The 26,763-nt window shown below is 46.2% G+C and overlaps 1 protein-coding gene across 3 annotated transcripts in view; it reads right to left on the bottom strand.

Annotated features, from left to right (window-relative positions):
* Positions 1 to 26,763, bottom strand: part of USP24 (ubiquitin specific peptidase 24) — a 132,965-nt gene that overhangs the window by 72,499 nt on the left and 33,703 nt on the right. For 2 of the 3 annotated variants that reach the window (XM_055140935.1, XM_055140933.1), the window contains exons 2-16: positions 26,503 to 26,668; positions 25,301 to 25,368; positions 21,428 to 21,571; positions 20,524 to 20,646; positions 13,841 to 13,876; positions 13,466 to 13,531; positions 11,339 to 11,404; positions 8,916 to 8,990; positions 8,028 to 8,186; positions 5,912 to 6,026; positions 5,610 to 5,713; positions 3,392 to 3,499; positions 2,933 to 3,028; positions 2,692 to 2,853; positions 2,456 to 2,503 (exon numbers count right to left, since the gene is read on the bottom strand). In XM_055140935.1, coding sequence (XP_054996910.1) covers positions 2,456 to 2,503; positions 2,692 to 2,853; positions 2,933 to 3,028; positions 3,392 to 3,499; positions 5,610 to 5,713; positions 5,912 to 6,026; positions 8,028 to 8,186; positions 8,916 to 8,990; positions 11,339 to 11,404; positions 13,466 to 13,531; positions 13,841 to 13,876; positions 20,524 to 20,646; positions 21,428 to 21,571; positions 25,301 to 25,368; positions 26,503 to 26,668 — 1,536 coding nt within the window. The remainder of the gene's footprint in view (positions 1 to 2,455; positions 2,504 to 2,691; positions 2,854 to 2,932; positions 3,029 to 3,391; positions 3,500 to 5,609; positions 5,714 to 5,911; positions 6,027 to 8,027; positions 8,187 to 8,915; positions 8,991 to 11,338; positions 11,405 to 13,465; positions 13,532 to 13,840; positions 13,877 to 20,523; positions 20,647 to 21,427; positions 21,572 to 25,300; positions 25,369 to 26,502; positions 26,669 to 26,763) is intronic. The other variant, XM_055140934.1, reaches the window with a different exon arrangement.

The following is a 26,763-nucleotide window of genomic DNA, read 5'->3' as shown; positions in this document are numbered from 1 at the left end:
AACTTCTCTGCAACAATATCTGAACAAAGCTCTCATGGGTTTCCTTGAGTTTTCTATTCCCAAAGCTGACAGCCCACTTCTTTCTTTTGTTTTTTTCAGACCTAGCCATTTACCTAGAATGGAAATAAAATGGTTTGTGTGGGAGGGCTCCTTTAAGGAGCCTTGGTTTCCTCCGGAGCTGAGTACACTGCTGCGACATTGTAGCGGAGGCATCCTGCGCCTTCCGCCTCGGCAGCCTGTCAGCGAGTGAGCGCTCTGGACCGCGGGCAGGCAGAGATCTGCGGGAAGGGCAGACTCTCCCAGGAAGGCTGCCGGGCACTGCGCTGGCGCGGGCATCGCCAGCACCAAGCACCTCTGCCTGGGAATGGTTTCTGCAGGGTTAGCAATCTGGGGGCGGTGGTGAAAACACTCAAACTTTTTAACTGAAGGGGGAAAAAATGAAGTGAAATAAGAGGGCAAGCGCTGGGGGCAGACAGTGGAAGGTATCAAAGAAGCGAGGGGAAGAGGACCAAGGGAGCCAGCCCGGGGTCTCCTGGCAGAATCCACGGAAATCAAGTTATGGAGGAAGGGTCAGAATTTCCGAACACAACAGTGGGACTCGGGGATTTTGAAAGTGTCAAAAGCGGAGGGGAGGGAATCAGTGGGGGGTAGAGGTAGCTGGGGTGGGAGGGGTGTAAGAGTGGGTGGTCTTGTCTTACCCTTCGCTTAGTTTCTGTGTAGCCTGGCAGGGAGACATAATCCCCAGTCAGCCCACCTTGCTGCCTGGCAGGAAAGGGCATAGCACAGAAAACACCTTTAGTGGCAGTATAAAATTCACCCCCTGCTTGCAGTCACGTCCAGGGGACTCTGCTCTTCCCACTGCCCCCCTTTAGCCGTGGCACTTTAAGTCAGTATCCGTGAAAGCACCCGGTGACCCGAGAAGGCCATACAAATGCAAGGTGGCACCTGGAGGAGAGACAGGGAAGGCTCTCACAGCCCTCATGGGAGAGGAGAAGAGGAAAAATACTCCTTTCAAGTCTCGCAAAACCACTTCAACACGTTTCCTGCTGCATTTTGAGTCTTTCTTTTTTAAAAAAATAAAACGAAAGACACAAATGAAGTGACTGCAAAGAGAAGCAATGCAAAGGCAGCGGGGTGACGCTCGGCTGTCCCGGGAAGGAGCAGAGCGCAGGAAGGGTTTCCTGGTGCAGAAAGCCATTTCCCCGGAAGAAAGGGGAAGTTCCCTCAGCACCGACCTTCGCATCTATGAAGAAACGTATGGTCCCGAGAAGCAAAGACCATTCTCCTACAGGTACGCTTCTCCGACTCCGGCTGAGGGGTCTAAGCTTGAACTCTGGACGAGTTCCAGTCACAGAGACAGGCTGCTAGATTATCTGAGTAACTGATACGAGAGAACTGGGAAAACTCAAACTGCGTCCGCGCAGACAGAGCGCAATGCTGCTGAGCCAGAGAAGGGTTCCTTACGACCTCGCTTCACCGCCTTGTTTGCAAGTATCTCGAAACAATCTCTGTATCTGGGATCATACACGGAACATTCACCAAATCAGACATCCATGTTGGAAGCAGAAACCACCAAGTTCTCCCGTGTGCCCAACTACAGCTGGCGACAGAGTCTGACTGAATAAAGGCCTGCCAAGTCACCGAGCCCCCATGGCAGTGACCCTTTCTGGCTGGCTGCAGAGTTCAGATGCTTGGGGGAAATGCTAAAGAACCAAAGTCAAGAATCAGGCTTCACCGCTGAAATGACCCTGCCACTCGCTGAAACCTCTGCTCAGGTCAGCAGAAAATGGACCCTCCCTGCTGGGCTGGACACTGACTGGCCCTGGGTAGGCGGGGACACGCTGGGGAGGGCTTCAGGGGTCTGGAAGCTGGTTCAGGAGGGACCGCTGTGACTCAGCCTGCCTCTCAGGGTCTCAGGTTAAGTACAGGGCAGCTCCAAATGCCACAGCTTAGCGCCTTTTCAGCAGACAGCACCTCCAGGCACCGCTGCCCGCACCTGTCCTGGCCCCGCGCGTCCCGCCACACTCACCACCAGCCCTGCCTTCACCTGCGGGGGCTCAGAGGAAAAAAGAACGTCCAACCCCCACACCGTTTCCTCTCTTCCTCTGTGAAAGTTCTGCCACTTCCCCCTCAAGGATCCGTTATACTTTTAAAAACTGTTCATACTTCAGATTTCATTTAAACTAGACAAACTAAATTTCAGGTTGGAACCTTCAACTTTATGAGCAAAAGGAAACGGCCCTTTGAATGTTGCCATAGATTTGTTTTCCCTGAGTCAGTAGCTGCCCAAGATTTAAAACCAAGTGTAACCCGTGAGCATTTAAATGGCAGTTTATAATCTAAAAGTACTCAGACACTAAAACACACTGTTATCATAAATGTATGATGTGTCACTTATTACAAGGAATTATTAGATGCGTGTACCTTTTATCTGGCTCCATCTGCATTTTCTTACCTTGAATCCATCCTTCTTGTTTTTGTCCAAACCTGACCATTCTCCAGGCTGAAATTTCATTTGAAGAGAAATGTAAATGATTGGGCTAAGAAAGAGACCGTCTCTCCCATTTCCTAACTGTGGCCTCTAAGCCGGGACACTGAGTTTAAATCTAGGCAGTAGGGGCAAGTGGCCATCTGGCCCGACGCTCAGGCCGCGCTAGACTGACAGCGAGAGGAGACGGCGGGGAAACCGACCCTTTTGATGTCTTCAATGCACTTGATGATGTAGCTCCTCTTGATGGCCTCCTTCACCGCGTAGGCGTCGCTCAGGATGGTCAGGTGCTCCTCCAGCGCCTGCTGGATGAGGCTGCTGGGCAGCGTGGGGAGGTGGGCCAGCTCCCAGAGCACGTCTAACACCTGCAAGGACACCATGCGTGAGGGCCTGGCCACCAGCAAGGACAAGCAGGAGCTGGGAAGACGCGTTTGGTTCTCCTGCCTTTCCAGAGGTGGCCTCAAAGCGCGCCTCCCGGCCTATGCGTCCGATCAGGCTGAGGAGCTTCTGGCGCACTCGGTCGCTCTCCGTCTCCCAGCTCTGCGGAGAGAAAGATGCAGGACTTGCTTTAGAATCCCATTTTCCCACGATGGCAAATATGCAAAAACCAAGCTTGAGCTACAAATTCATAGAGCAAAGGGCTCCATTTAGAGGGGGAAACCCTGATGGGGGGGCTGTCCTGGGAACACAGAAAGCCGTGTGGCATGTGTTTGGGTTTAACATACATGCTTGTAATCTCTCATACTAGGGCTTAAATGGCTCCGGGATGAAATACACAACAATCTTCACACACTTTCCTCTTATGGTGGTGGGATTGGTGTTTAAATAGTAATTATAATGAGCTATTGTAAACACTTAAAAAAAATAAAAAAGGAACAAAAAGAACGTTGCGTGAACATGCACCTTTTGGATGAGAACAAACAGGTGATTAAGCTGGTCGGCATTAAACTTCACAGCGGCTGCAGCTATGATGGTATGTATGTTCTCGATCACAGTAGACGATTGTCCTGACTAGGAAAGAACACATTGGGAAAGAACATTTCCTGGAACTTGGGAAAATCCAGTCTTCTGTCTGGCAATATGCAAAAGCCAAATCCCCACAGCAACAAAGCCCGTCTGACTCGGCAATCACAGCGAGGCGGGAGTTCGGGGTCTCTCTGGGGCCGCCGAGGCCAGCGCAAAGAGGAGGTGAGGGGTGGGTTCTCGCCCACGCACACACTTCAAGGAACAAAATAGCCTTGACTGGCTTTAAAGAAACCCCAACTGATTTCATTACAAGAAGAACAAACTTCTGGCATTTCATAAATGACCATGCAAACCTCATCTGTTATTCTTATTCTCCTCAGATATATTTTTATGACATCATCAATATTAATTTATCCCACGGGCAGTAAATTTTCAGAGATGCAGCCCTGTGCCTAACCTCCGGTGGGAAAATTTACTTTCTAACCTCAGTTGTTGCTGTCATACCTGACTTCTGATACAAGAACATGAATGGCCAGGGGGACAGTATTAAATGTGACTCATAAGAATTTGCTCAAAGTTATGAAACTCACACAGTCATTGAAAACAGTTCAAACAAAACCACAGGAGGGTGTAAGCAAAGTCAAGACTCAAGAGATTTCTTTCGGGGGCTGGAGTGATAGCACAGCGGGTAGGGCGTTTGCCTTGCACGCAGCCAACCCGGGTTTGATTCCCAGCATCCCATATGGTCCCTCTATTGGCTCATGGATGTGACTATTTTAGATGCCTCACCCCGAGCACCGCCAGGGGTAATTCCTGAGTGCAAAGCCAGGAGTGACTCCTGTGCATCGCCGGGTGTGACCAACAACAACAACAAAAAGAGATTTCTTTTGGTCCTGTACTCCAATTCTAGAAATCTGCCAGGCAGTGCTGGGTCGAGAGTGCAGAACACAAGCCCTCTGCCAGCTACCTCCTGGGATGATGTGCCAATGACAGGCGCTACTGGGAGAACGAACCAGCAGGGAGGGGTTCTGGATGCCCTGCTGACCCTAGCATCTCCTGGGCACTGCCCACTGCCGTTTCCTCTGTGGAACTTAGCACTCCTTCCTTTGCTCTTCCGCCTTACCAGCATCTTTGCAGGCCATCCCCTTATGTAAGCCCGTCTGAAATATTTAGCAGTTTCTATTTCTCAACCAGATTCTATGAATAAAGTTCGGTCTCAGACAGACAGACACATGGCACATGATCCCACTTCTAAGAGGCATCTAAAATAGTCACATCCATGAGCCAACAGGGGGCTGGTGTTTGCCAGGAGGCTGGAGGATGAGGAACGGGGGAGTTATTAATCGATGGACATGCAGTTCAGAGACAAGCCTGCTCTGTGGCATGGCACGTACTCCTAGAATGATGCACTGTGGCCAGGCTAGATTCAGATCCTGGAGTGCTCTCGGGACGGTAATGTTTTAAAAAGCGATAAAGCAACACACACAAGGCATGCAACATCTTCCAGTTCGGACACTAACGGCTACACAGCCTTCAGTGATATCTTTATCTTTCAATATCTGAGAAGTAGTAAGACTAAACTGAAGACAGTTTGATGTGTCTCTTGAGAAGTGCAATTCTTATCCTCGTCAGATTTCCTTCTCATTGGGGCATACCTGGTAGCGCCCAGGGGCTGTCAGGGACTGTCTGCCTGCTTTGTGCTTGGGGACTGGAAGTGTGTGGTATAGGGGACCAAACCCAGGCCTCCTGCATATGAAGCATGAGCTCCAGTCCTGAGCTTTCTCTCCGGCCTGACACATACACTCTCACTAGAACCTTGAGCCGTGACGTTAGAGTAGGGGACTGGAGGCAGAGCGAAGGGGTGAAGGTGTCTGAAGGTGCCTGCAGTCAACCCGTTGGATCCCCGGCACATCACCCCATATGGTCCCCAGAGCTCCACCAGGGGTGATCCCTGAGCACAGAGCCAGGAGCAAGCCCTAAGCACTGCTGGGTGTCGCCCCCAAATGCAAACAAACAAAGCAATTAACGAGATGAGGGCAGAGCAGAGCGCTCTGGCAGGGCAATGAAGCCCCTTCATGTCGCTGCCCGTTCCCCCACCACCCTCTCCTATACAGCAGAAATGTCAGAGAAAAGAAAAAGTAACTGAGCAACTTACCTGGATCTTCCAAATTTTAGTGAGCTCATCTAAAGACAACTTACTGCCCAAAAGTTCAATAATCCCCTTTATACGATCACAGTATTGTGCTTGGTCTATGTTGCCTAAGAGAAGAAACATCACAAAGACAAACACAGTGAACATGGCTGATTCTCCAGACAGGGCTCCACTAAGTCAAAGCAGGAGTTACCTTACCATCACATTATTTAAAAGCTAATATGATCAAAGCAACAATTTTATACTTTCTTTCATTAAAAAAGAGAATTATTTATCACTTTTAGGTTTTTTTTAAGGCAACTTACCTTCCAACGCAATCGACAGGACTGAGTTTTCGACGAGCCAATCTAACAATCTGTCTGTGTCTATCGCGTTCTTCACAGACTTGGATAAAGTGCTGTCTTCAATCAGTTTGGTCACCTACAGGACAGGATCATGATGAGTGAATTTAATGCCAACGGGCACACTCAGAGTCAGAACAGGCCTGTGTGAGTGTGTGCCCTGTGCTACGTCTGATCATTATCACAGGCCAGTTAGTTGGCGTTCACAGATTTGTGAGCCATTCCTGGGTCTGATCCTTGGCTGCCCTCCCTTGGCACTGGGGCATCTTCCAAATTCTTACACTTGGCCCCTACCCCCACCTCTTGCTGGTCATGAGAACAAGGCCATGAGCTCAGAGGAGCAGAGACCAGGCTTGACCAGAGTTCCTGGCATCATTCAGGCCTCAAGCTCAAATTCTTCCTGCTGCCCACACAATGTCCTTGCCCTGGCAGTGTGGCTAGCTGGTCAGTCCCCTGTTGATGGGCAGCAGCCCAGTTCCTTTCCACTAAACGCCTCTTGTTGCCGACAATGACTTTATTTTACTTACAGGCAACATTAATAAAATGTATATGACTTTGTTACTTCTTTTGGATGTATAACTGAACCGTACTGATCCCACTTATCACTCACCACAGCCAACTATACAATAGTGTGGACTGCAAATACAGATTAAGAAGAAACAACAGAAAATTATTTCCATAATTTGGGGCCAGAGAGATAGTACAGTGGGGAAGGCACTTGCCGTGTATGCGGCCGACCCAGGTTCGATCCTCATCATCCCATACAGTCCCCCTAGCACCGTCAGGAATGATTCCTGACTGCAGAGCCAGGAGTAACCCCTGAGCACTGCCAAGTGTGGCCCCCAAATAAAAACAAAATAGAAAATAGAAAAAGCTTTTAGTATATTGAATAATATTAAAGCCTTTTCAAGGCCATACCAATGGCAATACCAAAATCAGCATGTTACTGCTTGGCCTGGGCTAGAGAGAATAGTACGGCGGCTAGAGTGTTGACCAACTTGGGCTCTATTCTTGTCATCCCAGATGGTACCCAGGGCACTGCCAGGAGAAAGTCCTGACCGCAGAGCCAGGAGTAAGCCCTGAGGCACCAATGGGTGTGACTCAAAACCAAACAAACAAAAACAACAACAAAAAAGAATTACATAATTTTGCTTGGCCTATCACAGAAGTAATCATTTTTGGTTTAGTACCAATGCCCTTTAAAAAGGACCACTTAAAGTAAACATCCATCTGAAACATAACAAAAGAAATGATAGTATTAAAAAAAAAAAAAAAACCTCATAGAATAAAGGGGCTGGAGCCATAGCGCAAAGGGTAGTGTTCGCCGACCCGGGTTCGATTCCTCCGCCCCTCTCGGAGAGCCTGGTAAGCTATTTAGAGTATCTCGCCCACACGGCAGAGCCTGGCAAGCTACCCATGGCATATTCGATATGCCAAAAAACGGTAACAAGTCTCACAATGGAGACGCTACTGGTGCCCACTTGAGCAAATCGATGAGTAACGGGACGACAGTGATACAGAATAAATATAAAATCAAATCCTATTCATATACAATATATAAATTAATGAATCAAACTGTTATGACTGTACTGGGAGTATATGATAGGAAATCTCACATAAATTTTTCAGAAGAAACTTTGAACACATAATCTCATCACTGTCATCCCGTTGCTCATCGATTTGTTCGAGCGGGCACCAGTAACGTCTCTTATTGAGAGACTTCTTGTTACTGTTTTTGGCATATCCAATACGCCCGGGTAGCTTGCCAGGCTCTGCCGTGCGGGCTCCATATTCTCGGTAGCTTGCCGGGCTCTCCGAGAGGGGCGGAGGAATTGAACACGGGTTGGCCGCGTGAAAGGCAAAAGCCCAACCGCTGTGCTATCGCTCCAGCCACATAATACATATAAAAAATTCAGTTTAAGGAGAAGTACAACACACACTATTAATAAGTAATCCCTCTTCCTTTCTGTGTGTCAGAAATCCCTCGTCCCTGTGTAACTAATCCCACAGTAACCACAGTGCTGGCACTCGCCACCTCAGTGTCAGTGTCTTGCGTCTGTGAGAAGTAGAGCATGCTTGCCTCTTTAAGGGAGTTCATTTTAGCACTGAAGTGCGGGGACTTGAGCATACGCAGGAGGATGTCCAGTCGGAGATCGTCCACCACCGTCACCAGGTCCGGCTGGAAGCGCATGCAAAGTAGCTTGATGGCAGACAAGAGCTCAGGGATGCTAACCAATCTCTTTTATTAAAACACACACAAACACAGAGAAAGAAACAGTCAAACCACTTTGATCCCAACTCTTCCAGCATATGAAGGAATACAGGCCATGTTCAAGGACAAAGGTCTGCGAGGTGTCTGATGTTCAACAACTCCACTAACTACATTCTGCTTCTAAACAACAATTTGCGAAAGAGGAAGCAAAGGGAAGGATCCTGTGAGAAATTCGAGGCAAAGAGACCATGTTAAATTTAATGTTACAGTTGCTTTTAACAACTGTACATAAGCTCTTAATATGCTGAATTATTTGCAAGCCTTTTTAAAGGCCATACCAATACCGAGAGTATCCCGCCCGCACGGCAGAGCCTGGCTAGATCCCCGTGGCATATTCGATATGCCGAAAACAGTAACAAGACTCACAATGGAGATGTTACTGGTGCCCGCTCGAGCAAATCGATGAGCAACGGGATGACAGTGACACAGTAATACCAATGGTAATACCAAAATCAACATGTGAGTAAAATTTTGATGGCGTCACTTGCTAGAATCCTAAAACTCAGTCTACAGGCTGAGAAAACTAGCACCAACGACTGGTGCTTCCGAAGAAGTGTTTCTCGGTTCATCTGACGTGCACTGACTGCAACGGCAATCCAGACAGTACTGGTGTGTGACGCCGCCCGCCCCACATCCGAGCTCCGCTTGCACAGACCAGCAGGCGCCCCGGCCTGCCTGGCTGGAGACCACATGTACCTTGTCTTTGAGGTCCTTTTCCTCCACGCCCCGCACATCCTGGATGGTGGTGAGGATGACCGGATCCAGCATAGGCTACAGGGAAAAAGCACCACAGTTAACAAGAGCACAGGGGTCTGGCCTCAGAGAGGAGGCAGAGCGTTCCCCTTCATGTTTCGCAGATGAGGTGATGCACCACAGAGCAGTGCGCTCCGGCCCACAGCCGCCACCTTCTGGGCTGCAGGCCGAGCCGAGTCTTGCCTCAGCTTCTTCAGTATCTGGCACGGACTGTGCTCAGAGACCACAGCTGCAGGGCTCGGGGGACTCTATGGGGCGTCAGGGAGGAAACGTGGGCCGGCCGTGTGCCAGCGTGAGTGCCCCACCTGCTGTACTCTCTCTCCAGCCTCACACGCACTATTCTTATAGTCAGTATTTTGCAAATGATGTTTAAAAAATGAATGCAAGCACAGAACACCGATAACATATGCTATCATGTGTACTATTTTTACTTGTTGACACGCCTGAAGCCCAGACAAGATGCACACACACACACACACACACACTCCTGAGATGGTAACAATATCAAAAAAGTTATTTTAAATATTATGTGAGGAGTGAAATACTAGCTACATCTGAATGATCACTTCCATCTAAATAAAATAATCTTTAAAACTTAGAACTGGTCAGAGGAGGGGCTGGAGGAATAGCACAGCGGGTAGGGCGTTTGCCTTGCACAAGGACGACCCGGGTTCGAATCCCAGCATCCCATATGGTCCCCTGAGCACTGCCAGGGGTGATTCCTGAGTGCAGAGCCAGGAGTAACCCCTGTGCATCACCGGGTGTGACCCAAAAAGCAAAGCAAAAAAAAAAAAACAGATAACAACCCAAGAAGACATGGCATAAATATGGTGTGAGTAGATTTATGGAATCAACTTACTGCTAAATGAATTTAATGCAATTAAAATAAAACTGAAATTAAACCTGATTTAGTTAAAAAAAAAAAAGAAAGTATTTGGCTCTATAAAGTACTATGCTTATGTATCAAACCAGGTGATTCCTAAGTTGGTATTATCTAAAGTTTTATTTATGCTGAATCAACTTCTACAGAGCAATACATTAGGAAAAAAGGGTAAGCATTCCAAAATTTGGTCCTGGCCCTAATTATTATATTATTTAAAAGTCCAATCACTGGGGCTGGGGAATAGCTAAAAGGTCCGAGAGCATGGTTTGCATGCTAGAGACCCAGATGTGATCCTGAGCACAGTCAGGGGTTGTGTGTCCCCCGCCCCAATAAAACAGTCTAATTATTTTGTCTCTTTATGACTTAGTGTGCCAAACTACAAAACTAGTGGTCATATGCACATGCTTAGTAAGGTTAAGAACAGCACATGTTTCTAAAGAGCTCAATAAAAAGATTAAGAAAGACATAAATATCAATCCTATTTTAAGATTTAGAAATCTTGTACCATTATTTCAGTATCAAAGAATGCACAGCAGATTTTTCTAGAACCTATTGGAAAAAAACCTATCTCCCTTATTAAAATGACTCTATGCAAATCAGATGCTAAGAAAAATGAAATACATACAAGGGCTTTGCTGCCAAAGGACATTATGTTTTCATAACCATTTACAGTGCTTTTTAAAAAACCTCTTTAGATATTATAGGTTTTACATACTCATAAGGAAAGTAATAAATGGATATATTTCAACAACCAATTTATTCAAAGAATTTTTCAAAAGGAGAAGGAAAGGAAGCAAAAATGCATAAGAGACGGTGAGCATTAGAAATATCATCACTGAAAGCTTCGTTTATTCTCAAATGTGTCGATTTATAATCTGCAGCGGCCGGAGATCAGACAAGCCACTGAGAAGCCGTTGCCCAGCAGGAAGGGCCCAGGGGCGGCACCACCGGGACCTGGCTGAACGCAGAACGGCACCAACCTTACAGCGGGGAGGGCTGTGGGCTGCCTGCTCTGCAGGTGCAGAAGTGAAAACGGCAAGGGACCAATGTAAATTACACTTGGTAAAGTGGCAGACTACAGAGGCAAGTGACCTGAGATGAGAGCAGCTGCATGCACTTAACTTAGTCATTTTTCTTGGGGTCCCTCCCAGCGGTGCTCAGCAGTCCGAGGCCCAGTTCGACAGTGAGGTGTTCAGGTCAGGGGTGCTCAGAAACCACCCTTGATGGTGGTCAGGGGACCATGGTGGGGTGGGAGTTGGGGATGCTAGATGCGTATCTGGCTCTGGAGCGACCCCCCTAGCCCTTTCATCAGTTCTCGTTATCTTCTAGTAATGTGTTTACTAGGGGAGCTAGTAAGAGCCTGAAAGAGCATGAGTTACCCTGGATCAGGCACAATGCTACGCCTGATGCAAAAAGTGACATGGGGACAATTTTCACATCTTGGACGACCTCCTGCAGCCAGTGCTCAAAGGCCCCACTTTACCTGCACCACGGAGGAGTTGAGGTACTCGGCACACACACCCAAGGGCTGCACCAGCGCTGAGACTGCCTGAAAGGGACAGAGAAAAACACAGGGTCTTATTTCCCCTTTCATCATCAAATACCTGGTCTATATTAGAGAAACTTAAACACTGATTTGATGAAACCACACACGAAGGAACAGATATGCTCTATTCTTGGAAGGACTAATAGAATTCGATTTATTAAAATAAAAAAATATATATATAGAAATTTAATGTAATTTAAACCAGAATAGGATAATAAGACTTCTTTGGAAGATTGGATGAAATTATTTCAGCTATCAGTTTATAGTAAAAATTAAAGTAAATCAAAGTAAAAATTTTATTAGACACAGTTTGAAAAGGAATAAAATGTGCCTTTAACAATAAACATATTTAAGATTCTTATAAAGAAAGGTATAAAACCTTACTAAAAAACCTTTTTAAAAAATAGGTCCTGGGGCTGGAGCAATAGCATAGCGGGTAGGGCGTTTGCCTTTCGCGCGTTCGATTCCCAGCATCCCATATGGTACCCTGAACACTGCCAGGAGTAATTCCTGAGTGCAAAGCCAGGAATAACCCCTGTGCATTGCCAGGTATGACCCAAAAAGAAAAATAAAAAAAGGTTCTAATAAATGTGAAAATGCCATGGAATGGATTAGAAGTATTGTTAAAATATCAGCTCTCCACACAGTGACCTACAAAATGAACACAATTCCAAACATGAACTTGGAATTTTCAGCAGAACAGGACAGGTTGACTCTTTGGAAAAGAGAAAATGAAAGTGGTTAAGAATATTTTAGGAAAGAATGTTGTCGGGCAGAATTGGCACTATCAGTAATGAGAATCGTGGAGCAGTGGCCGAGTAGCAGTTTAAAAAGGAACAGAAAAGAGAACAGGAGAAAGAGAAAGAAACCAGGTACACCCAGGAGATTGTGTGCAGTGCCAGGGGTAGAACCGGGGTCAGCTGCATGCAAGGCAAGCACCTTACCCCCTGCATTAGCTCTCTGGCCCCAGTAAGTAGTTTTTAATGGAATGAGTAACTAGAGAATGGAATAAAGTGAGCACAGTTACCAATAGGTAAACATTAAAAACCCAAAGACTGTTATCTTACTACAAGGTTAAACTATCCTGAGAAAATGAAACCAACATGAAAAGACAATGCTATTGCATCTGGGGTGAAACCAGCTCCTTTTAGAGCACTTACTATGAATTTCCAAAACACCAGAAATTTACTGAGACAATCTTAAAATGTTTTATCACTGTTTAGTACTAGGGAATAAATTTGGATTTAACTGAGTCATAAAACTGGTAAGTACACATATACTTGCCACATATACTGCAAATGGATTTAAAGAGCAAGATAATTTCATGCACATTACAAATTATGGAGAAAAAAACCATAGGCAAAGGGAAATTACTGAGTTTTAAAAGTTAAATCCCCTTCACTGAAGTTGGTTACAATGAGGGACCAGTATTTTTTTTTCTTGTTTTTATTATTTTTTTATTTTTTAATTGACTCACTGTGTCACTGTGAGATACAGTTACAAAACTTTTGTGATTAAGTTTCAGTCACACAGCGTTCCAACATTCATCCCTCCATCAGTATACATTTTCCACGACCATTATCCCCTGTATCCCTCCTGCTACCCCCCCACCCCCCCACCAAGTCTGCATCCATGGCAGGCACTTTTCTTCTCTCTCTCTGTGTGTGTGTCTCTCTCTGTCTCTCTCTCCCCTGGGGCATTACTGTTTGCAGTACGGATACTGAGAGGCCACCATGTTTGCTTGTCTGCCCACTTTCAGCACATATCTCCAATCTGGGAGCAATAAACTCTCCTATGTAGAAAGTCCCACATGGAGCAGCTCGGGAAAAACCCTATACAAGAAGGAAGTCCAAGCCCATGTGCTGCTGGTGATCATGTGTCATGGCCAAGCATACGTGTGCCTGAGCACATGTGCTGGAGGGGCAGTATTTTTCTGATTGTCAGAACCAAGGAAGCTGCCTCTGTAGAGATTAACTCTCGTGTTTAAACTGTCCAGACTGTCCTGAGGCTACATGCCATTCCACAGAGCTAACCTGGCACACTTAAGAGGTTGGTTTAACTTACCCCAAGTTCTATATCTTCTGAATGAAGCTTAGCTTGGATCGCAGCAAATCCACCTAATTCTCCGAACTAGAAGAAAAAAAAAAGGGCACAAATAAACGTGAAAATATTTAAGTTTAATGATAATTAAGCTAATAATTAAGCAAAAAAACAAGGCTAAGATTCTAGCCTGTCAGTGTTCTCTAATACCCGGGCAGTCCAGTGCTCCCTGCACACGCTGAAGGTGTGCTCTGTCTAACATGTCCAATGCCAACATCTGCCTGATTAGCATGTGCACGAGTGGCAAGAACAGAAAGCCAGTCTCCTTAGGAAGAAGGCTGTCGTTTCCTGAACTATCAAACCCTAAAATGTGTGTATAAATTAATAAAAATTCATTACCTTATTCACCAAGTCTACAACCCATCCATGAGGCTCCTAAGAGGAAACAGAAAACAAGATGGTAAAACAAAAACGTCCTGACTATCTTTCAGAGTATTTCTTCTATCCTAAATTAAAAGTTGAAGAAAAAATTACCAAACTTTGAAGCACTGCGTTTTACAATATGTTACTGAAAGGGTATCAGGCACATCAGGTCACCTCCTTTCAGAATGCAGCCATGGTCCAGAGTGGCCAGTACCCTCTATTACTGTCACTGAGGTCCCTTCCCTGACCTCTCCTCCCTCCTCCCACGGTGACAAGATTCCTACTAAGGACCAGTTCTCCTGCTCTTTGCTTCTACTCCTCTGGGCATTAGTTCTTCCCCTACTGCGTTCCTTTATATCCCACCTAAGGGAGATCGTTCTGTCGACCCCCTAACGCCTCTCACTCAGCACGACGCTCTGCAGATCCATCCATGTATCAGCCCATTGTAGCACAATCCACAATAGCCAAACTTTGGAAACAACCCAAGGGCCCAAGAACAGACAACTGGATAAAGAAGCTACGGTACATACACACGATGGAATACCACCTAGCTTTAAGAAAAGATGAAGTCATGCAACTAAAAAGCTTTCTTACTGTGAATCTTCAACATTACTTTGAATAATTTTATAGAAGCCAATAGGTCTATACTTTTAATGGAAATGCTACATATGAACGCTTACATTTTGGGATGCTGGAATGTGTTTATTTTTTTTCTGAGGCATCACAATAGCTTACAATAGTTTTAAGGTCCTTATGTTACAGTTGCAAAGGCAACCCCTTCCCCAGTGTGAAATCAGTTAGATGCTTAAGATCTCTAAGATATAGATAACAAGCTACTTTTTATCCTCGAAGAATAAATAAGAACCTCGATTCTCTTCATTTCTAATTAGATTTTAGAAATAAGTATTCACGGTAAGAGTAACACGTTAAGGGGCCAGAGTGATCGCCCAGGGGTGAGGGCACTCGCCTTGCGCTCAGATGACCCAAGTCAATCCCTGGCACACGTAGGGCCCCCAAACCTGCCAGAGTAAGCCCTGAGCCCCAGCAAGGTGCGGCTGCAAAGCAAAGCAAGACAAAACTGAAGAGTAACAGGTGGAGAATGATAAAGCCAGCCAGATCTCAGTCCCGGCCAGATGTGACGGGGAGCCCCGGGCCAGCTCCTGCTCTCTCTCCCAACACACATGGCCTTGGGGGCCACACAGGCCACAGGGACGGGCAGGCAGAGCAGCTGCGGGCTCTCCTGAAGCTCGGGTCCCGGCGGTGCCAGCGAATACACCAACACACACCGAGTTCTAGCGGCTGGCGTCAAGCGTCTGACGACGCCCCAAGGCCGTTTCTACAGGAGCCGGCACTGCCGAGAGGACGAGTGAGCCTCTGCGTCACGTGGAACCGGGACGACAGACTCAACCCACGCAGGAACAGGTCGGGGAGAAGGGGCTGAGAGGCGGGTGGCCTCTTCGGGGAAGGCATAGGGGAGCCCTGGGGAGGCTTCGGGGAGCTGTCACCGTCGGGCCCGGAAAAAGCCACAGACTGACATGCTGCATGTTGTCAGGTGACCACCCCCGCTGCTCTGTGGCAATGAAGCGTGAAAGTGGAAGCGACAAGCGTGGACACCAGTGGGGCACGAGCACTGATTAGGGGAGGCACAACGTGACTGGAACAGCTTGGGAGCAAGAGACAAGAGGAGTCAGGAATGCGCCTAAGATGAAATCAGGCCGCGGCCGGAGTGGGGGTTTGGGGAATTAGAGCAAGGGAGGAGCTGCAGAAACAACCTTCAATTCCAGCTGGACCATCTGGGGGAGCGGGCGCATACGCCACGGAGGCCAGAAAGGCGTTCGTGCACGGAGCGTGACCCTGAGGCCACTGAGAGGCGCTGGCAGAGCCAGAGACACGGACTGGAGAGCCACGGGCATAAAGACACCACCGGAACCCATGGCATAGGAAGGCTTTTCTTCAAGAAAGGACCGTGAACAGAAAGGGCAAGCGTCAAGGCTGGGTAGAGCTTAGGGGGAGGAGAGCAAAAAGGCAGGAAGGCAAGCAGTGCAGGGCAGGGAGGAAGGCGGGAGGGTCTCCTGGGGACGGGGTCGGGATGCAGAAAAGTGCAGGGCGGGCAAAGGAGGCAGGCGACGCACCCCACAGAACGGTGGGGATGGAGGTCAGGGGGGCGCCCCTAGAAGTCTCCACCAGAAAAGAATGACCACCACCGGCTAGAAAGTCACACAGAGGCCTGTGAGCCGAGCAGAGCCAAGGCCAGCTGCACGCCACAGGCACCGGGGGTGCAGGCGGCCCCAAGAGTCCCAGGGCCTTCTGTGCCCCAGAATCAGAAGAGAGCCGAGGTGGGTGGGGGGGAGGGGCAGTGGGAAACCCTAAGAGGCCTCTTTGTCTGGACATGCACTACAGGGAGGGGGATCGGCAAGGCGGCAACCCCCAACCACTCTCCCTCGACTCTGCCCTGCCACGCTGACTCGCTAGCCCCAAACACCCGAACCTGAAGCTCAGTTCTAAAGGAGTCCCAGATCACAGTGCTCCCAAGCATGCGGGAGAACTCTGAGTCAAGCTGGGTTTATGTTTGGAGGAGAGGACTTTCAACTCAGGCCTTTAACACCGTCCACAGGGCCAAGGAGACAGGCCAAGGGCTGGAGCATCGCTTGTTGTGAGGGGCCCCGAGGCTGATCTCCAGCACCGGAAGGTTCACCTCTTCCTTCACTGAGCACCGCCCGGCCCACAGCACGGGGCCCAGCGCTTGACATCAACACCATTTTCCCTAGCACTGCCTGCAACCTGGATGTGGAGAAAGAAAGAAAAAGCGCTCCTAGATTAAATTCCAAGAAACGCGTTTGTTTTTATACTTGTTTAGTTCATAGAAAAACAAACAAGCATAAACACATGCCTATGTACAAGTGAGTTAAAGCAGAATTCCACCTACAGACAGCAGGAGACACAAAGGACAGATTAGCATTCAACAAAGAGGAGCTAGGAAATAGGTGTCAAGGACATGAATAATGAAAAAGGAATGAAGCAGCATCAAAAATGAATCAAAGAGAATGAATACAAATGAAAATGACAGTACCTGAAATTAAAGATTGAACGAGGATGTTTCCAACAAAGAGAAAAATGGCTGAACTAGATTCTAAACATGAAGAATAACGATCACAAACGCAGCCCAAAGAGACAAAATGCGGAACGGAGAAAGCGCCGAAGGGCGAGGCGGGCAGGCCGGGGAGGATCCGAGCGGAGTGCCAGGAGAAGACAGAAAAAGGGAGGGGACAGCAGTGCTTTAAACGGGTCTCCAGAAATGACAAAAGATATTAATCCTCAGGACCAGAAGTCCAAGGACCTCCTCGCCCCAAATAAAAAGATGACGTCAGGGGCCAGGGTGGGATGAGCTCAGAGGAAGAGCCAAGGCCCTGGAGGTGAGAGGCCCAGGGTCTGACCCCCGTCGGCGCAGAAAGAGAAACGAGCTCCTCAGCGAGCTGTGGAGAGTCCGAGTGCCCAGCTCCAAAGGGGAAGAAAAAGCTGTGGAGTAGAGACTGACGTCTCACAGAGGAAAAGCCATCTGGCCGACAATCAGAGTCAACAGCAGCAATCAAAGCCAGCAGACAGGGAACTTTTAATGTTCTAGCAAAAAAAAAAAAAAAGATTTCAGGCTAGAATTTTGAACTGAAGGAAAATATTCTTGTTTCAATGATGCAACAATGAAGTCTGGCCCATCCAAAACAAAAGACAGTCACAATACAAGTCTATGAAAGGGCAATTTATATAGACAGCACTGCAGGAAGAAGAAAAATGACTGTGATGGAAGGTCTGAGATACAGAAGGAAAAGTACACAAAGCAGCAGCATGTAAGCCTGGCAAAGTCCACCCATAGTATACAAGATGATGAGATGGTGAGGAGGAGGATGGTATCTATTTGAGGGGGAAACAGGGCAGGAAAGGACTAGGACAAAGCCTAATAAAAATAAAGACAAATGAGTCATGTGGGGAGTGGTACAGGAAACATCCCGGTGTCCTTGGATCCCGCTCTGAAGAGAAACACTAATAAAACTTGGTTTTACTCAGTTAGTAAGTCTGCATCTTAGGGTAACCACTAAAAGAATAACTTGGAGGAAAGCATGAATAGAACAATGCCATAGGGATGTTATCAAAGGCAGGAAATATCACATACACACCACACACACACACACACACACACACACACCTGAGCAGGAAATATCACATACACACACACACCCCTCTCCCCGGGCTGACCTTAGTCCCAGCTCTGTTCTCACAGAGCACAGCTGACTGAGATCAGGGGGCAGGGGGACAGTATCTGGTGCTGGGCCCACAAACCTGCGCTGTCCTTCTGCAAACCCAGCTGTTGTACTATGGCTCTGGCCCCAGGCAGGCGGAAAGTATTAGGTGCCCAGGGTGTGGCTCACAGAGGGAGCATCTACCTCACCCCTGGCACCAGGAAAAAAAAAAAAAACGGGAAGTGAGAAGGAGGACAAGATGGAAATGTCACAGCAGAGTATGTACAATGCAAATGATGCAACAGGGAGAAAAAGGTTGAGAGTATGTAGGAAAGAACAAAACCCTCGGAAGTGAAATGCTTGAGAAGTAAGGGCTCTCTGGAGAAGATGCACAGCCTTTATGGGCACGAATTCTTCTCTGGGGATGAGAAATGGAGCCTTAACGATTTCAGCTGAGGCAGATATAAACTGAGGGGCAGACTGAACATCTGCTGAGTTCTTACTAGAAAACTCTGTTAAGTTCCTTATATACATCTGTCATTCAATCCTCACAACAAAAGTATAATTGTTAAGTAAAAGGTGGGCTCTGTCCAAAACTGAAGAGCCTAAAAAACTACCTGTTTTTTCTAGATCTAGGTATGTGGACTTGCGCAAGTACTTACCTTCAATGAAACAGGTAAAACTAGTATTGACCTGTCCAATCTCCAGAGTGATTAGATTCCAATCTAAACTCACTGATCCCCTGAGGCTGTTAACTGTTCCCTTCCTGGATTCATAGTACGTATGATTCTGACTGTACCAATTGCTTATTACATCATTTTCTTTTCATATTTTTCTCTGCAGCACTATATATTAAAATACTTTCGGGCTGGAGCGACAGTACAGCGGTTGGGTGTTCGTCTTTCACGCGGCCGACCCGAGTTCAATTCTTCCTCCCTTCTCGGAGAGCCGGGCAAGCTACTGAGAGTATCGAGCCCGCAAGGCAGAGCCTGGCAAGCTACCCGTATTGGATATGCAAAAAACAGTAACAGTAAGTCTCTCAATGAGAGACGTTACTGGTGCCCGCTCGAACAAATCGATGAGCAACGGGATGACAGTGACAGTGACAACTGTATTAAAGACAGAAATAGTTTTTAGACTGTCTCTAAAACCTAGAATGCCAGACACGGTCACTAAATGATTACTGAACTAAAGCTTTGCTTCTACACTACAGCGATGGGACAAATTTTCAATCCACTAAACTGACATTTTTTCTTAAAATCAGACTGTCTACAGGGGCCAGAGCAATAGTATAATGAATGGGCAGGGCACGTGCCTTGCATGCAGTATAGACCCAGGTTCGATCCCTGGCACCCCAAATGGCCTCCTGAGCCTACCAGGAGTGGTTGCTGAGTGCAGAGTAGAAGCAAGCCCTGAGCACAGCCAGATATGGACAACTCCCCACTCCAACACACAACACACAAATTAATAAAAAGAGGGGTGGGCTGGGGTGAGGGAGATAATACAGTGGGTAAGGCACTTGCTTTACACGAAGCTGACCCGGGTTCAATACTCGAATCCTACATGGTCGCCAAGCATTGCCAGGAGTGATCCCTGAGTGCAGAGCCAGAAGTCACCTGAACATCTCCGAATGTGGCCCAAAAGTGGGGAAAAAAAGGAGGGGCAAGGGATGGAGAGCACACGCAAGTGCACGTGGCCTTGGGTTTGATCCACCCCAGGCTGAAAAAATAGAAAAAGCTTGTTTAAACTAGTGCCATTAGTGTTTCTCAACTGGGAGCCACATGGCCCCGATGCCCTGCCCCAAGGATATTATGTGGTTACAGCCAAAGATCTGTGTGGGGTCGGAGTGACAGGCAGGAGACTAGGGGGCCAATTAGTAGGATGGGGATGGGGCCCAGGGAGAAAACAAGATTAGATGAGGGCCACGGTCAGAGAAAGGCTGAGAAACCCTGAATTATGTACTCCATGTGGGTATAATATTTGTGGTGCACTGTAGGCTTTTAAACAATAACAAAAAATTGGTCTGCACTTGATATAACAAGTTTCAATAGCCATGGGATTTAAAATAAATATACATAACACTGCTTGATTATTTTTCTTAAGTAAAACTAGTCATTTCAAGTGTTCAATTCTCTCAAGCAAGTCTAGGGTCCCAGAAAATTTAATAAATAGGGGGCTGGGGCAATTTCTCACTTCATGAGCTACCATTTCAAATCTACAAAATTCTACATGTTGGTTAACCACTATGGGAAAACATGCAGTCTACAGAAAAACATGCAGTATCTGAAAAAAGTTTAAGCAATTTTATAATCTACAGGGAATATGTTATTTTTCCTGACTATTAAGCCTTAGTATTGTTATTTTTCTATCACAGAAAATCCTCAATACATTTTAACTGGGGAAAGAAGGAAACAAAGCGATGTTTACCTTTTGGAAAGTAGATACAGGTGAAATAGCAAACATATTCCCCTCTCCAAACACTTCTGCCCAATTCCTTTGGGACACTTTCATTCTGTTTTTAAAATGGTATTCATTATCAGGATTGAAAGCCTAGATTCAGAGAGAACAGAGAAACATTAGTATTACCTATTTCTATAGCAACACGTATTTGCATTAGAAAAGAAGATAAAAATAAGAGAACCCCTGGACTCCTTCACTAAGGGACTCTCTCTTCCAGGGTCTCCCACAGAGCGGGCAGAGAGGGCCCGTCCCTCTGCACTGCACAGTGGCAGGGCCAGGGCAAGGGTACTCGCACTCCAGATGCACCCGGGCTGCCAAGGCAGAGCTGGGCAATGGGTCAAAGAGAGCCAAGTTTGGAGGGACGGGACAGGCCCTTCTCCGTGCAGTCACTGCCTGGAGTCAGGGACAAAGTTCAGAAACCAAGCCAGCACACGCTCTACGGGAAGCACTCAGGATGCGAATAATCAGGGAGACAGAAGGGGAAATTTCAGTCATTCTAAGAGCTGAAAATTGATTAAGTCAGACAACAGCAGAGCGGGCAGGGTGCTAGCCTTGCATGTGATGATCCAGGTTCAGTCCCTGAGATATAGTCCCCCAAGCACTGGCAGGAGTGATCCCTGGGTGCAGAGCCCGGAGTAAGTCCTGAGCACCCCAGCACCAAAAACAAAGTAAAAAAAAGATTAAGTTAGAAAGGTATACAAAATGGCTGCTGGGTTTTTAAAATAAAAAAGTAATGACTTTCAGAACTAATACTGTTAATGCTAAAATCACTGTGATTATTCATAAATCACACTAACAGTACAAACAGTAGAATATGTAAAATTAACCCAATCACATCGCCACGAAATACTTGATGTTAGATGTACTATACCATTGTAAGCACCCCCAGGAGACCAATGGGAATTGGGTCTTGTTTTATTCTCTCTGCAACAAGTTCTATTAACAGCATCAACATGTTGTAGATCCCTTCATGAATTTCAGTGCCCCACTTGTGAACAGCACTTGACGTCAGGAGCTACAAAACAAAGGAAAATTCTGTTTGGGGCAGAGTCTCATTTAGAAGAAAAAAAATCTACATTGATGAGTTCAATCTTAAAAGAGTCAAGAGACCATTACCATAATGCACATTTTTACACAAGGGATTTCTCTGAAAAGATTCTTAATTATAATCCACCTATATTTGCACAAAGCATTTTATGTTTGTTTCTTTCCTTTTCATTATCACTAGGGGAAGTCCTGCAGTACAGAAGGTAAAAATACGAGATCAATTTCTAGTTTGACTTTTTGGGGGCTGTGTGCCTTTGACAAACACATTGAGTTTTCAGTCATTTGGGTTCATCCAAATTCTCATCTTTGAAGAAGTATAATTCCTTTAAAATCAGAAGAAAGATCTAACAAATGTGAAAAGAACTCAAGTATCAAAAGATCTGACAAATAGGCAAGATTTACAAGTCTTGGAAAAATCTAAGGAATGTGAAAATATCTTAAAAAACCAGTAAGCTGAAAAGTATCAACTCTTGGGGGCAGGAGTGATAGCACAGCAGGTAGGGCATTTCCCATATGGTCCCCTGAGCACAGCCAGGAGCAATTCCTGAGTGTATGAGCCAGGAGTAAGCCCTGTGCATTAGCAGATGTGACCCCCCCCCCAAAAAAAAAAAGTATAAATCTTGCTTTCATCAATATTTCTGGAATGAAGGAGCGGATACTATCATTTAAGGACTCAAATGTATGCATTCTTTTCACATTTTTTTTTTTTTATCTTTGAACCAGACTACATTTTCCCACTGTTAAGGTGGAAACAGGTCTTTGTGTAGAAGCAATTCACCAATTAATTTCACTTATATAAAGTAATATTCAATGTTAAGTAAAAGTTATAAAAGCAAATCTAAAATAGCATTAAATGCTAAGGCATTTTAACACTGTTATTTGCAGTAAATTTTCTCAATAACAAAACCGTGATGCATTTTATGCCCAGACCACATCTTAGATTCATTAAGGGCTAGCGGGTGGGAACTGGATGACACTCAACAGCAAAGTGCAAGCCTGGCAAGTATGAAACCTGGGTTTCATCCCCAGCACCATAAAAAAGACGAAAACAAAGACATGTGGATGAAGTAAAATCATCCTCATGTGACTTCCCCAATTCCCAGTCCCTGGGGAAATCCTATTCAGGGCCAACAGTCAGTACAGAAAATGAGAAATCAAAGGACTTCACCTAATGAAGTAATGGTAAATTGGTATGATGGTATTATGATTCTGTAAGACTTCCCTTCACAGGGAAAATATTGTGTAATAGAAATTTCATTGTAGTTTCACTGAAAACTCCATCATAATAGTAGACTGAAAAAGTTATTCTTTAACCATATAGGAAAATCTCCGTTCCACAGTTCCTGAACACCAACTAGCCATGCTATTGTAATGCTTCAAATGAACAATAACCTTGACTGACTTGAGGATGGAGCAATGGAACAGCAGGTAAGGTGAGGAGCTCGCCTTGCCCAGGCTGACCTGGGCTTGATCCCCAGCACCGCCAAGCTCTGCCAGGAGCAATTTCTGAGTACAGAGCCAGGAGGAACCCCTGAGCATCACAGGGTGTGGCCCCCAAACAAAAATAAACAAAAGAGGGCCTGATTTTAAAAATCTTTTTGACCTGAATATATAGCCTTTCTATGCTTCAAAATTAAATCCAAATTAATGCCACAATTAACATTTAAGAAGCTTCACGTAGATACAAAACAAGATGGTACATAGATTATCTTCTTACCCTCCTATCCTCTACTTGCTCATTTTTACATGGAACATGAAGTTCTGGCCACCTTCCAGTAGCAGAAGACTCTTCAGAGGAAGGGGCTCTCTGGGGAGAGGGGCTCCAAGGCTCTCGTGGGGAAGAAGAGCAAACACCGCAGCCCGAGTAGCAGACATGTCACAGGATGCTACTTATAAAAATCCTGCTGCTTTTAAAAGCTGCCCTAATACATAACAACTCTTTTGTTTGTTTGCTTTGGGGCCGCACCCGGCGATGCTCATGGGTTACTCCTGGCTTTGACTCCTGGTGGTGCTCACAGGACCATATGGGATGCCAGAGATCGAACCTAGTTCACCAAACCAAATGTCCTACCTACCCTACTATCGCTTTAGCCCCCTAATATGTAACACCTCCTAAGAGTTGAGTGTAAAATTACAAAGTTGGTGAAGTCTCCCCGAGTGAAAATAACACTTTTGGGAGGTTTGTTTGGGGCCACACCCTGTGGTGCTCAGGGGTAACTCCTGGTTCTGCACTCAGGAATCACTCCCGGCAGTGCTCGAGGGGATCATATGAGATGCCGGGGATCGAACCCGGTCAGCCACATGCAAGGCAAGGGTCCTCCGGGCTCGCTGTACTACCTCTCCAATCCCACAGATTGATTCCATACAATCTACGCTCAAGGATCAAGTAGAAAAGATTCCCCCTCTCTTTTTTTTCCTTTTTCAAAAATGTTAACTACTTTTGTTTCTAACATTCCTTTTTTTTTTTTTTTGCTTTTTGGGTCACACCCGGCCATGCACAGGGGTTACTCCTTGCTCTGCACTCAGGAATTACTCCTGGCGGTGCTCAGGGGACCATATGAGATGTTTGGATTTGAACTTGGGTAGGTCGAGTGCAAGGCAAACGCCCTACCCGCTGTGCCAGGTAGGGCACAAACGCCCAAACGCTCCAGCCCCTCCATTTTTTCTTTAAGCCTTAATTAAACCCAGGGGGATTCAGTATATCAAGATGCAGATGGGAACAATAGCTTGCAAATGAACTGTTTACTAGACCATTATAAAATAAACAGCTAAATATTATTTTATGTATAAGATAATATAAAATAAATAAAATATGCTGCGTCTCATTCCCCTGATCCTGAAAGAGCCTCCAATGAGGCATCGTTGGGAAGGACGAGTAAAGAGAGGCTTCTAAAATCTCAGGGCTAGGACGAATGGAGATGTTACTGAGACTGCTCAAGAAATTCGATGATCAACGGGATGATGATGATGATGATGATGATGATGATGATATAAAATAAACACACACTTGAGCCATCTGCAGTTCCAGTGCTTGCAAAAGGAACAAAAGTGGATATAACCCAGAAGCACAAGCCAGTAGGGAGTTCTTCAGACTCATTCGCGCGAGAGTGACAGTGTCTAGGACATCCTGGCTGCTTTGGCGGGGACTCGGGATTGATGTCCCGAGAAGGCCATCACGCTGGGTTAGTCTGCTCTCAGAAATCTGGTCCTGTGATCTCCTATTCTCACTGGGGGAGAAATTGCCCGACGAGAGAGAGCACAGCAGGAGAGCGTGTCACACCAGCCCTGGCAACCTACCGCCACATGCTCCACACTGTGTCGTCACAACACTCCACCTGGTCCAACTTTCTGCTTCTCTCTCGCAGAATTACAGGTATTAAACAGCTCATGTTTTGGTAAAATATTACCTTCCTAAGTACCACAATCCTTAGTTGAGTAACGTGTAATTTATAGTATAATAAAGTCTTAACCTAGTCTTGACAATTTGAGAAGAAAATATGATTCAAAGGCTGTGCTAACAAATATGAAAAGCAAATCATTAAAAAACCTCAAATTCAGAGCTACGCTGTGATGTTAGAGGCTTCCTCAGTTGGACAAAGCCTGAAAACTGGTCTTATTCGAAAAAACTTAAATCCAAGAGACTGTTCACCTTCTCCCCCCTGAGAAAACCCAAAGCAGACTCATACAATTTTCTCACCTTTTTAAATGCTTCAGGCATACACCTGTCCATAAATCTTTTGCAATTCTCATCAGACTCAGAGAGACCTTAGGAGAATAAATGGAAGAAAACCATAGATTTTAGATAGTAGGTAGAAATCCTGTACCATCCCAAATTCATACATATCGCACTACAGAAACCTTTATTCTTAAGAATTATTAGAGGCTGAATATATTCTGATGAAGGAACAGGCTGAGAAACAAATTAATTCAATGTCACACTTATTATTATGGATATACATATCACAGTGTAAATACTAATTATAACTGAGACAAACTGATGTTTCCATGTCAGATTGTCTTCAAATGATCTGCTGAAGCAGCTAATAAGATGCCAACAGCAAGTATTTACCCATTTTTAAAGTTTTCATATTTTACTATTTTGGAGGCCATACCCAGAGGTCCTCTGGTGCACTCCAGGGTCATTCCTGGAGGTGCTCAGGGGACCATCAGGGGTGCCAGGGATCAAATTTACATCAGGTGTGTGCAAGGCAGGTGCCGTGTGCTCATACAATCTCCCCAATCAACAATTATTTTATATGAATCACTGTTCTCCGGCAGAATGATGAATTCTAGGTAAGAAAAATACACCTGGCACAGGGTCAAGGCAGAACACCCACTGCATAAGTGACAGACCCTGGGGTCGCCCACAGCCGGACAACACGAGAGCCCTCAGCAGGGCGGGCCTTCTCGCCGGGAACACGAGCTCTCTTTTCAGCACTCCGGGCGGGGACAGCACCTCGGTCCAGCCTGGCCCTGGTGGTGACTGCCCCTGAGAGGCCAGTCAGAAAGGCAGGCACCAGACAAGCCTGCTGGCGGGCCCCTCACACTCTTCTCATCGAGAGCCGCTCTGTTACTCTCTTATTCTAAGAGTCATAAATCTCCCAAGAGGTCACCAAGTATTCAAGAAGCCCCAAAATGCTTTTTAACATTATTTTCTTCTCTTAAAAAAAATAAATAAAAGTCCTGAGTTTCATCATAAAGAGGGAAAGATTACCTTCAATCTCCATCAATTTCCCCCATTATCCTCTAAAGAACTTGACCCTGTGCTGGAGCGAGAGGAAAGCAGCGGCCTTCCGTCACAGCTCCTCCTCCACAGGGCCCCTATGGCTTCCCAGATGACAGTCACACCCCCGTGGAAACACGCTCCATCGGGGCCCGCCCGAGGTGGGGGACACATACCCAGTCTCGCCAGGTAGGTGGAGGCCAGCAGGCACTTGCCGAGGGACTCCTCTCGCTTGTATGGGATGGACCAATGGTCTGTCAGGACGCGGCTTTCCAGCTCGTACAAGTTCGTGGTGGGGAACTCAATTCCTTCTCCGGAGCAGTTTCCATTTTCATCATTCTTCTGACAAGAAGGGATCATGGTGAGAAAAAAAAAAAACACAAAATAACCCAAATTAGTAAATATTCTAACACTGTTCACTTGAGCCCAGCAGATGC

This window comes from Sorex araneus, chromosome 5, assembly GCF_027595985.1.
Source record: "Sorex araneus isolate mSorAra2 chromosome 5, mSorAra2.pri, whole genome shotgun sequence".
Lineage (NCBI taxonomy): Eukaryota > Metazoa > Chordata > Mammalia > Eulipotyphla > Soricidae > Sorex > Sorex araneus.
The sequence above is the reverse complement of the archived record's forward strand: the minus strand, read 5'-3'. Positions and strand labels throughout refer to the sequence as shown.